The sequence below is a fragment of the Dermacentor silvarum genome, chromosome 2 (assembly GCF_013339745.2).
Source record: "Dermacentor silvarum isolate Dsil-2018 chromosome 2, BIME_Dsil_1.4, whole genome shotgun sequence".
Taxonomy (NCBI): Eukaryota; Metazoa; Arthropoda; class Arachnida; order Ixodida; family Ixodidae; genus Dermacentor; species Dermacentor silvarum.
Window position 1 is genome coordinate 68,430,405 of NC_051155.1, and position 12,884 is coordinate 68,443,288.

Sequence of the window (12,884 nt, forward strand, 5' to 3'; positions counted from 1 at the left end):
TTTATATTCTTTTCTTTTCCCGGCAGGGAATGTGAAGCCGGATGCCCGGGCCCCAGATCATGCTTACGAGGCTTTCCTGCCGGACGGACCACAGAGGAGGCATGGCGTTCAGAAGAATTTCACCAATATTCTACAGCACTGCGGACTAAGCAGTACGACATGTACCCCACCACACCCCCTACTGGAGAGAGAAGCGGTAACTGTCTGAACACTGCAAACAAATTCCTGCGTACGCGGGACGTTCTTCTAGAGAATGTCGTCCATGCAACGTACTTTTGCATGTTCTGCGACGTCCGAAACACCTTATGCCACATGGTGTGGGGGTGTAGACAACACACCGCCAGTGCACACAACAACATAGGACAGCAGGAGGCCCAACAGTCCAGCACGAACCCTGAGGACCAGCTAGCGCTGATGGCCAGGGCTCGGAGGGTGGCCAGGGCGCACGTCAGCCTGGAATGAGGAGGGCGCCCTGCTCGGGCGGTGACTTCACTTGCTCAGAACAATAAAGTTTATTCATCAGAATTCTCCTCGAAAGAAGGTTACTCACGCTCATATGCAAATGTTTTTTACAGGTGTCACCTGTTGTCATTACGACGATTTTTTATTTTTTGTTTTTCTTTGCAGAACACATGCGCACACGGAATAGTCCTACATGCCATGCTCTCTACATAATACGACTACCTATGCAAGATCTGCACAGTACCCTGTACACTACACAATACGATGCGACAATGCGGACACGCCCTATCTCTACCACGCAACTCCCAATCCACAATTGAGCAGTGGGAACACCAGCTGACCAGCACCCACCCGGTTGACCAGCGCAAGTTGGGGGACCGACGCCGAGACGGTCATTTCAGGAACCGCCCGACGTTTATGCGCGGCGCGAGTAAAAGCGGGTGCGAGAGAGAAAATCAGTGGGCTTTTGTTCCTTGAATATCTGACTGCCTAGGTACTATACGGAGACAGTTGTTTGGTCGTTTTGTATGCGTTTGTCCCTAGGCGAGCGGGCATTGCGGAGGGAGGTTGCGTGCTGGCCATGCCCTGCGGGAGTTAGCGCTCCGACGCTGGCTGCCGGCGCGGTGAACCTGGTGAAGCAGTGGGCACTGACGCCCCATTTGGTCATCGCTATGCTTAACGTACGTCGGACGTACGCGAATCCCCGAAGCTAAAGGTACGTTGGACAGCTATATATCTCGCGCCTGCGGCGCTTCTGCTGAGTGAGTCATGCCGGATTATACTTTTCTCCTGCCTTACGACGCTCTACCTTCAAAATAACACCGCTGATTTGTCCGGAGGAGCAGTAGGGGCCGTAGTAGAGAGCGGGCCTGCTCTCCTGGAGCTCATGCCAGGCTAAAGATACCGCGGGCGTACCTGCTTTGCTGCCGTTACGCTAGCTCCGCCGCTCCCGCCTACGAAATGTTGCACATGCTTTTGCAGAAATCAAAGGAGACAATTAAAGATGCTTTTGAAAAGTCACGGAGAGCAGCACACAAAAGCTTGGCACCAGCGAACCTACTGCTCCAGGAGAGCAGGCCCGTTCTATACTACGGCCCCTACTGCTGCCCCGGGAAAATCGGTGATGTTATTTTGAAGGTAGAGCGGTGCAAGGCGCGAGAAAGGTATACTCCGGCATGACTCACTCAGTACGAGCGCCGCAGGCGCGTGATAGTCTATCCGACGTACGCCCCCGGATTTTCTCTCTCGCACCCGCATTTACTCGCACCTGCTCACAACCGTCGGGCGATCCCTAAAATGACCGTCTCATGGGGGCCGGGCGAAGAGGACGGCTTGGTAGCAAGGCTTCCTGGACTAAGGGAGGCCTCCCGCCATAGGACGAAAGCAACCGTCTGCACAACCGTCATCCTTTGTTCACATGTGCCTTCAGTTTGCCCGCGTGATGCACTGCGGGCAGGGGGAGCAGCTCTTGCCTCGTTTCGTGCCTGATAACTCGATACCTTTGTTGTGCTTTTTTTGGCGTTGGCTATCTGCGTTGTTTCCTGCCTTTTTCCTGTGTATATTTACAATCATTCGAATAAGACCACCAGCTAATAGCCAGCGCGCGATGTCATAGTCTTCCCTTCCTACCCCTTTGTCCGCGCTATTTGCTTAATATATCGTTGCAAAGGTTTGCCACAACCGATACCACACGAAGTACGATGCCAGACTAGGTAGGTATAATAATGGGCAAGCTATCGCGCCACTCCTTCCAATATGGGCAAAATTGCACCTTTTTGAGCTTGCGCCTTGTCCCCGAGTAGCTGCTCTTTGATTTCCTAAGATACATACATTATATCTGAATATGCGTAGTATTCATTATATTCATTATATCAGAATGGCATAGTATCCATAGGCTTTTTTGAAATTGTTTTCTGTACACAATTGTCCTTATGCGCACTTCCTCCTTTTCGCTCTCCTTCCCTTCTCCCTTTCCACTACGCGGAGTAGTAAACTAAAAACGAAGCTCCTCCAACCGATCTTTCTGCTTTTCTAACCCGAAAGGTTATCTCTCTTTCTGTCTGTTTTCACAAAAATGCGATCTCTAGTTTTCATGCCATCTGCATGAAATACAATAAACCCTTGAACTTTGCGGACGTACCATGATAATTTGCGTGGCACAATTGCATAAAAAGTTCAAGATGATTTTACTATTATTTAGTTATCGGAAAGCAAGAATAAATTCATTTGTGCAGGCAAGACGCAACAATAGTTTCATAAACATTACTTACTTGTATGAAACCGGAACCGCTATAATCTACAGCAAGGATATTTATTTCGTGAAACATAACGCCTTTTGTGAAAGGGCACCCTCCGACTTCAGGTTGCTCAAATACGAAGCCACATATATTCTGACCCTCAAGAACGACCAATTCTGCTATTGACAGTTTATGAAATCGTGAAACTATGGGCATTTTTATGCACTCATTGCACGACATAGGTATGCGATATACCTCGTGATTCAAACCTGACTACGTAGTGGGGGATGCGGCGCAAACATCAATATCGCAAAGCTAGAGTCGTCGTTCATATAATTCGTGCACGTATGGTGTAGCATGCAGGCGGTACGTAAGTCTTGCCTTTTCTGAAAGAGGTGTTCGAGATTTTTGTGTTGCTAACTACAGATAACGTCACGTTTCTATAACAAAGGCCAAATGTTATCGTGATCACCCAAAACCACAATAATGATCATGATCTGCCTTGCAGCAATACATTGATATGGAACAGGGTTTAAGAGCTACGCTAAGGTTTCATAAAAAAAGCCCTGGCAAGCACATTCATCGGGCGAACATGGAACTACTATATGACCACACCGCTGCATTTTATATTGCCACATAAAGTTAGAGACAACGCATTTCCAAGCAGAAAGTTACGAATCATATCACTGAGGGATATACATGCACTGTAAAACAAATAACAAGGAATTACTTTTGCTAAATATGTACAGCTGCAGCAGACAAGTGACCGATCACCTGAGAAGATAAATTGCGGCACGCGGCGCTGTTGTTCCGTAACACGCTGAAAAATAGAGTGCTAGGCACCCCCTCTTTAAAACATGAATCATGAGGCACCTTAGATACCAGTGTGCACGGGAAGAAGAGCGCCGCGTACCGCAATTTCCCTGCTCCGGTCATTGTCCACTTGTGCTAATCTTTTTAAGCTGCAGCTGTACACATCAAATTAGATGTTGCCTATTTTTTGTGTGGATTTATATAAAGAAAAAGGGTAACAGTTTTGTTTTACTATTACTTATCCTTTTCTGTTAAATGTTGCCATCGTGAAGCACAACAATAGGTTCTGTAGAGACCCACGAAATAGACGGAAAGAATGGTTCGTGAAGAAACATTGGTCGTGAATGGGTAACAAGGTAATGTAAATGATAGCAGGGCAGCGAGGAAAAGGTTTCAATAAACTTCTCACCACACGTGAAAGTGTCATTCCCGTAAGGTTTACGAAATGATAAACCTGTGACAATAAAAAGACAAGAAGGTCCAGTTGGCCTGTGCACCGAAGGAAAACCTTGTGTAGGTAGTGTTTCTTACCGGTTCGTGGTAATGGGCCTTGTCAGAAAGTCGCGCGCGCCCCTAGCGGCAGCCCGCCGAGGTTCCCGGTTGAGAGAGCGCCGGCACCGATATCTTCTGGCAACGCTGTGTTTGCATGGTCGGTAGGACACTAGCAGGCACGGCCTTGTGTTTTTCTGCTGTTCTAGGTCATCAAGCGCTCTGCAAGTTTACGTTAATTTTTGGCAGACGGTCAAGTATTCACGCATCATGCATCACGACTCGGAAAATAATGTCAGTGGCACTTTTTCATGCTGCTTGTTTCTAGGAGGGGTGCCTGCTTTCTTTATCTTTTCGTTCGGTGCTTGCTAATTTGCATTTGGGCGTGTTTCATTAACGTCGGACGCATACCTGACAAAGTAAGTTTGAAAGAGTGATAACGTATAGGCATGGCTACATACATGCGTGGATAAGATGTACAGTGCTCAGCCGCTCAACCACGGTATTCGGAGTGCATGGCTGCCGGCGGTGGGCGTTGCGGAAACAGAGTGGAATCATTGTGGCGTATGATGAAGGCAAGAGCGTTTGTGATACACGGTGACTGCATTTGGCCCCCTAGCGCTTCCCGAGCGCTGAGTGGTGGCGCAACAAGCGCTGGCGTCCATGAGGCCCTACTATCGCCTTTCAATCGCCGAACACTGTACAACTATTGTCTCCGCCTCGAGAAAAAAACTCGTTCTTGGCCTAGTTGGTACCTGCTGTGAGACATAATTGCAGAAAAACAAAACGTGTCGTGCAGCCCGTGTCGGGGTGACGGTTCTTATTTGTTTTGTATCCGTCCTTTTAACGGCGGGTCTCACATTGGCAAGTAAAGCAAACGAAAAAGCCGCGTTTACTGTTTACCCAAGATGCTGCTAACATTGCACGCGCTAAATGTCGGTTTCCGCCGAGTTGACTACCAGACGAAGCTGCATAGTGTGTTTGGCGTTGCTCTTTTTAGCAGCACGAACCGCTCACAGTATTCCCTACGTCATGAGGCGTGGGCCGGTTTTCCGCAGTTGTAGGACAAGAATGTGCCGAGCGTGCGTTGGCTTATTTGCGCTTGTTGCATCCTCTTCCGACAGGTTAAGAAGGCGCACAGACTTAGCAATCATAAAAGTAAGATAATAAATATGCGTGGTTCGTGGCGTGCGCACGAGCACAACACAGCTGGTAGATAGATTTCAGATAAAAAGTGAGTGAGACTCCTAAAGATATTTCTGCCAAATTATACGGCAACAGGGTGTTTAAATTTAAGCAATTGTTCTTTGAATGTGCAATTACTATGTATTGTGAAGGAGCGATGAAACTGATATGTGCAATAAATTCACTCTAACTCGTGTTGGAGGCAAGCTTCTCGTCTTTTATCATTTTATATTCTTCTCGGCGTTAAAGTATCCTTGTTAGCGTATTTTATGCACCCTGCCAAAGACCGTCTCACGGATAGGTATTCAAATTACCTCCACTGTGTTTCCCGGCCTTCGCAACCAGTTGTGCTACTCGAATACACCATCGGCTTGATGTTCTACACACCGCAACACCTTCCCAACTCTACTTATCGAGAATATCAACTTTTCTGCCCCCTACCACCTTCGTCGTGTCTCTTAACGTCACTCTGGGCATATTAGCTTCCATAACTTACTGCAAGTTCCATTTGTCGAGCTCTTCCGTAACTTTCAAGTTATCGTGTCATACATTAGTAGCAGTGTCACTGAGTGCTTTTTTCTTTTCAATTGTATTGGTACGCCGCCGGTCTTCTCTTTCAAGCGCCGGCCATTCGCAATTAACCAACTTTATGCGTCCCAAAGTTTCCTTCTCATGACCGTAGTCCTTCGCAACTGCTTAATCAAGATATATGGACTCTTACACAGCTTCGAGAAGCTGTCTACGAATCACAAAATGATGTTTTGTTGCGAGCCTGTTCAACCTACCACCTGTTGAAATCCCAACCTTGAATTATTTGTTGCTAGCCATCTTAAGCGTTGCTTACAGAAAAATGTAATCTGGAAAGAACAGGTTTCCACGATATTCCGCATTGATTAAATTCTTCTGCGCATGCAGCGAATGTCGTTGCCGAGAACGGGCCTCCTTGTCTGACACTCTTGTTAAATGGCATCGCTATGATATGCCTCATGTATCTGGCAATATGAAAATGTTATTTTTATTTAGGGCATATTCCTTCGATTGTTCTACTTTGTACGTCTTTTCCTGCTGTGCAATATTGCTTAACTTTATTTGGTTACATCTACGTGGAAGACAAAGAGGGGGGGGGGAGGGGTAAAATGGAAACGGGAGTTGCTGAGTGCGTAAAATAACACAAAGACGGCGCCAGTTGTTCCCTGTCTAGCGGCCGCACATTTGACACTGCCTATAAGGATTACCACAAACTTATGAAACTTTTCACCAGGCAGAAAATCAGCATCAGTTTGAACTCAGTTCTTGTGTTGTCCGCCCTTAGGCGGGACATTGCTGTGCTTGTGGTGTGGTTGTCGCATGGGGAACATCAAAACAAGAATCGGTACCACATTTTGCAGCTCCCTCGGCGTGACGTCTCCAAAAAGCAAAGAAATGGGTTCGAGGACAACGTTCAGTTGCTGTGACATCGTAAAAGACGTAGTACTTAGAAAGGTGTGCATCACGACGACGGCGGTGACAGCCCATGTCCGTGACCGAATAGCGTGAAACAAACGAAGGAGAAACCGCCCCTCAGCTTCCGCCACTGGAGAGAGGTGTAGTTACACACAGTCAGGTCAGGTGTATAAAAGCGAAAAACGCATTTTCTGCGGTGCAAACACCCAGCAACTCGCTAGCCGGACCAACAAAGACATACTTTTCTAATGGGTATGGTAGCAAAGGTGAGAAATCACTTGAATAATCAAAATATCTGTGCCAGTGTTGATAAGTTTAACGAATAGAACGAAGCAAATGCTTGAACCAAGCGAGTAACATACAATATTTTGTTCTTATGCGTAACGGAGGATAAAATCTGTGACTGGAAAAGGAACGAACGTATCCTTTCGGCCAAGAGGGCCTGCACCGGTGATACCCTCTATACCTAAGCGCTGAGTTTCTTCCACTGCTAAGTCAGCTATATCGGTGTCTATTTCTCAATCAAGTTGATCTTTAACTATTGTATAATGCATAGAATTCAACCTTAACCGTCTGTCTGCACCTCGACAGAGCATGGCACCGCATGTTTTATGTGCGTTTCCGTGTACATCAGCGTCGATTATAATAATCACCGTTCGGGATTGTTCTTATAATCTTGGGCTTACCAGTGTCAGTAATGTGTTTTGCGGGATGTCGTTAAATTGAGATATTATTACCGGTTTGTGTATTATGAACCTTCGTATTCCAATCCTTTTTGGAAGAAAAAAAAGGAAAATATTAATTTGTGTTATGACATTTAGAAATTACGCCTTTGTTATGGAGCACTGGTTCGTCGCGTGACATAGCAATGAGATTTATAAAATTTGATGCATTTTTGTCTTTTGTATTTGTTCATTACGCAGAAGGCTGCAATAACTAGGGAAGTTTTCGTAGATGTGCAAATTCTAAGCCTAGTTTTGGAAACATTTTCCATATCCAGGAAAAATTTGTGGAGAAAACAAAAGCTCAGATGCGTGGAAAACGTGTGCTGGAGGCCGGTATGACCGACCCGTTGAAAGTTTGACCTGACGGTGTGTTGTAAGTTTGGTGAGCGCAAACTACCTTAAAATTAACATACGAAGTTAGCAAGCAAACGACAAGGTGTAGATGGCCTGTGGTCGTTGACGGCGCGCGGCAATGCCGTCGAATTGTGCGCCGTTTGAACGAAACGTTTACCTGCAACCGGCAACGCAAACGTATGTGGCAATACCAAACAAAGCAGCACATGCAAATATCGGCATAAGCGGACGGACGATCATTTTAGCGTGGGTTGATAACAAAAACAATATTGTTGATAACAAAAACAAGAACTGAGAAGGGCACAGGAATATTCGCGTAGACGAAGTGCGTTACAGTAATATGAATGTTCAGAAAATATAAATGTTCATGGAGCGTAAATGTCCACATAACAAAAATGCTCAGAAAATACCGTGTATATGTATGTTCTTGGAAACTTGCAAATGACGCTACTCTTGAGTGTCACATTCCAAGCCCCAGGTACACATAATTGGACGCAAAAGCCACCGAAGCACGATAATACAACGAAACAGTTAATATATCTGATTATAAAAACAACAGGATGAAGAATAACAATGAATAAATGAAATGAACTGTTGACTTATTTAGAAACATTCTCGTCTTTTTGTTTCATCCATGAATTTAACTATTGTGCGTGCAGCAATGTGTTGCAAGTTATTTGATGGCCATGAACCAAAAATATTTCATAATAATAGTGCTTGTTTATCGAAAGCCTGCAGCTTGCCAAAAGCTTCTTATAGAAAGCGTCATACTTTTTGCAGTGCAGAAGAAGGTGCTCTGTGTCTTCTTCAGCTTCTTGACAGGAGCATGTAGCGCTGTCAGTTTTTTTATCTTATACAAGAAGCATTAGGATAGCCTGAGCCTTGCCGGAGCCTATGATTTTTTATTTCAAATGCCGAAGTTGATTGCAAAAATGCTATTTTTCTAATGCGCGTATTACGTTACCGCTTATCCAAAAGTCGCATTTGGTGCGAAATACATCTAAAAACAATCAAAACCTTTATTGTGCAAGTGTTAGCAATGTCAAAGTGAAACAAGTGTATGTTAAGGGTGGGAAGCCGGTCAAGTGGTAGATGTATATATTGTAAGCACTATTAACGTACTTCGTCGTTTTCATTTGTACATAACCATCATCATCTTCCCCGCCCTACTAAGGCGATCCATGAGAGTTCGACAGTAGGAGTCGGCCCGCTGAAGCAATACGAAATCAGAGCGTGTTGAAAGCGTAACGAGGTCCAGGGGCGTTATCGAGAGCTGGTGTGAGGCAGGCGTATACCATCGGAACGACGTGGTGGGGAAGACGACGGCGTGCTACCGGAAGAGAGCGAGAGTGGGCAGCGAGACAATGCGTCTGTATCATGATGACTTGTTCCGATATATATATATATATATATATATATATATATAAAGTGCAAGAAACGGTGGTCTGCTCTCCGAACTACCGTCAGTTGCACTCACTCTTCCCTAGTCAAAGAGGCACGACATGTGTTGAGCTATCTCCTGAAAAAGAGATTGCATTGTGGTGAACGCGGTTTAAATCCCGTATCCGGCACCTCATCGAGATGCAACGTAATGCTAACGCGTTTCTCTCTTGTTTGCAGCTAAATCCCCACCTAATTTGTTTTAATTATCTGTAGCCCTTACTGGGCATACACAGACAGTGATCGCACTTTGTGCGGAGATTGTGTACCCGCAAAGTGACGACGGTGCTTCCCAGGATGCAGTTGGGCTGTAGTAATTACCTTTTCTAATCATACTCCCTATGCAGGCCGCCATCGTCCTCTCCTTCTCCGCCTTCGTGAAAGGAGCAAATGTATTCGGCGGTGGCAACCTCCCAGTATTCCGCGGTGCAACGTTCGGGTTCCAGGCCACCAGGTTGCGTGGTCCCCAGTTTGGCACTGCTGCCACTCCTGGCTTCTCCTCCATGCCAGCCGCCTCTTATGTACGTATGAATGATTTCAAAACAACAATTCTAGCGTGTTCAGTGCACATACTCCAAATATCAGCGCTGCTTTCTGTGTTTTTCTTTTATGCTCAATGAAATGGCGAAAATAATGCTATGCAGGGTCATTCTTGCAGCCTATATCAAATAATTCGGTAGTATCACATGAGCAGCTAGCATAGGTGTCATCGCTTACCACATTGTCACGTGGTAGTGACAATAAAAAACACAGTAGCAAACCGCGAATTACGAAACTAACTGTTTATTGGGCAAACCTGTGCACACGTTAAAGTACCCCAGGTGGTCCACATTTCCGGAGTCCACCACTACGGCGTGCCTCATAATCAGATCGTGGTTTTGGCACGTGAACCCCCTAACTTTTAACCAGTGCACACAAAAGCACAGTACAATCAATCTCGTCAGCTGGTCAAGCATGTCGGCTCTTATGCAGGACTCATCGAACGTTCCAGAGTAAGCGCTGGTGAAGGCGTGTCTTCCGGAAAGTACTAGACAATTCGCGTCGCGGATACATGCAATCAGATTACACTAGGTTCGGTGACAACAGACAGCGGATAGACCCATCGATAACATTCGAGAAACTTCGGATACATGCAGGTGCGTCCTGCGCTGAGCGATAACATTTGTTAGACGGTTAAACGCGGTCACCCGAGAAAGATAAACAAGTACACGTGTCAGTATACATGGTGTTTCAGCGAACACTGTCAAAATTTATTTAAGGTTTCCTGTAGCAGATAGCCCAATTCTAGTTAATGAGCTGGTCTACTCGAAGAGGCGGACATTACTTGCAAAAGAAATTGAAATGTATAATCGAATAATTAACAGAAATTCAGTAATTAAGTTTTTAACTTATTACCTGATGGCCTATATTGCAATTTACAAATTGTAGCCACGGAGTTCGCAAGGCGGATCTACTTGGAACGAATTCTCGGGATGACACCAGTTTCGAGATATAAATCCCGAACTTTGCAGGGAAATGCTTTGGCGTTCCAGTTAGGTTGTTAACAAAACGGCGCTGTATGCATTGAAGCACAAAATTAACTAGAACGCCAATGCATGTCTCCGCAAAGTTCGGGAATTAATATCTCGAAACTGGTGTCATCCTGAGAATTAATTCTAAGTGGATCCGCCTTGCGAAATCCACAGCTACACTTTGTAACTTGCAATATAGGCCATCAGGCAATTAGTGCATTTCTGTTTAATTATTCGATTATGCATTTCAATTTCTTTTGCAAGTAATGTCCGCCTCTTCGAGTAGACCAGCTCATTAACTAGAATTGCGCTATCTGCTACAGGTAACCTTAAATAAATTTTGAACGTGTTCGCTGAAACACCCTGTATACTACATACGTTTATTTCTCTGTACGTAAGTAGTGCGAGAATTCTTTGTGGTATGGTCAAAAAGCATGCCTGGAAATGAAGTTATTGCGTGGGATAGTATTGTTCCAGAGTCTGTCACTTTCAGCGCAGTGTAACAACAATCCACGACTTCGAGCAAGCCTATTCAAATGCCACAGAATATGTCCTACCTGTTGAGAACGTGCAACTGTGTGCCTTGATAAATATAAAAACCCATTGATTTCAAAAGAAAACAACGTAGGCAGGACACCGCGAAAATTAACTCTTTGAAATATTTTCACTTTAGAAGCCCATTAACAGTTTGTGTTTATTATTGTCACGGACAGGGAAGATATTGCATAGAGCTAAAGCGTTCAAGAGTGAAAAAAACGACATGTAGTTAGGTAGTAAAAGTACGTTGGGTCATAGTGCAGGCGAAGCTTCGGAGACTTTTAAGAGGACACTAGAATGAAATACCTAACCACTTCAGCATAGTCGAGTACTCTTTCAAAGTACCATTTTATTTGTGATCATAGGTTCTATTATAAAAAAGTGAAAGAAACATTTTTTTTAATTTCGCATCAGTACTGTGGGGCCCGTACGTCAGTGGGTCTCTGATTATCCATCCTTGAAAGTTCTGCAATATACGAAGCCATGCATACGCATCACTCATTAGCTGAAAGCATGCCGCGGGCAGGCAGTGGCACTGTCCGGGACGGATAACGGCGGTGGCCCAATCTGACATCACGGATTTCAAATTGTTGTCTGTGTTTGTGTGTATTTTGGTAGTTGTGACCAAGGAAGAGTTATCGCAACTTGCTAAGTTTAGTCTTGTGATCTTTTAAGATTCAATGGCAGTCTATTTTTATCAATAAAAGTTTGCCTTGAGCAGAGCAAATGCCCTCAAAATCCATGGCATCGCTGTCGGCTGGAACAGGCACTCGTCTTTCATTCCGTCTTTTACCGCTTGAGAAGCCTCTTATCGCGGCTAGAGTGGTATTTGGTAATGTGGGAGGGTTATTTACTAATACAGCTAAGTCAATTTTCCTCTTTTGTGTCCCATTAACGCAACTGCGCTTGCACAACTTTCCCAGCATTTGCCCAAAGCTGCAACTCATAACGCTGTGATTCATTTTTTTAGCCTGCTCAGCCGTACAGCTTCGGTTATGATAACACCGACCAGTTCGGCACCCGGCTATTCCACAAAGAGGAAGGCGATGCTAGCAACAACAAGAGAGGTTCCTTCGGCTACAGAGACGCCAATGGCCTGTTCCGCACCGTGACATACGTTGCCGACGCCAACGGATTCCGTGCCACCGTAGACACCAACGAACCCGGCACTGCTCCCGCAGCCAGTGCCGATGCGGTGTTTAATGCTAATCCGGTCGCCGCTCCTGCCGTGACATCGGTCGCTGGGAGTGTAGTGCCTGGTGGTTTTGTGGAAGCCAGGCCTGCTGCATTCGGTGCTGGTGCAGGCGGCTACGGCGCAGCAGGCCCTTGGGCCGGCTAGTCCCGTGACTTTCCCCATTTTAAGGCTCCTCTCACATACTGTCTCCCGCGTGTGCGCGAGCGCTATGCCTTATTTGGTTGGCCATCAATATTTCGTGTGAACATTGCACAATAAATTATTTCCACTGAAAGTCTGCCCCACTTTGTATTGCATTTAACGTGTCACTTGCAAAAGCTACTTCCGCCGACTTACTTTTGCAGTCATATACTTACTTGCAGTTTTTAGTGTACTTACAAAAACAAATATTTTGAAAAACGCTTAACCCCTGGCGTCCATATATCGGTAAGCAGATGTAGGGCAAAATAATTATTGATACGAGGAAACGTTTGTACTGGCACTTAAACATATA

At 45.4% G+C, this 12,884-nt stretch overlaps 1 protein-coding gene across 1 annotated transcript; it reads left to right on the top strand.

The window, feature by feature from the left end:
• The first annotated feature begins 312 nt into the window (after positions 1-312).
• On the top strand, positions 313-12,543 carry LOC119440137 (uncharacterized). The gene is made up of 3 exons (XM_037705074.2): positions 313-447; positions 9,496-9,669; positions 12,167-12,543. Exons 1-3 carry the CDS (start codon positions 313-315, stop codon positions 12,533-12,535), a joined length of 678 nt encoding a protein of 225 aa, XP_037561002.1. The 3' UTR covers positions 12,536-12,543.
• The last annotated feature ends 341 nt before the right edge of the window (positions 12,544-12,884 follow it).

Coding starts and splice junctions, on each gene's coding strand:
- LOC119440137 (XM_037705074.2), top strand. CDS start 313: ATGGTGTGGGGGTGTAGACAACACACCGCCAGTGCACACAACAACATA. Junction 448..9,495: donor GGAGGGTGGCCAGGGCGCAC/GTCAGCCTGGAA, acceptor CTCCCTATGCAG/GCCGCCATCGTCCTCTCCTT. Junction 9,670..12,166: donor CCATGCCAGCCGCCTCTTAT/GTACGTATGAAT, acceptor TCATTTTTTTAG/CCTGCTCAGCCGTACAGCTT.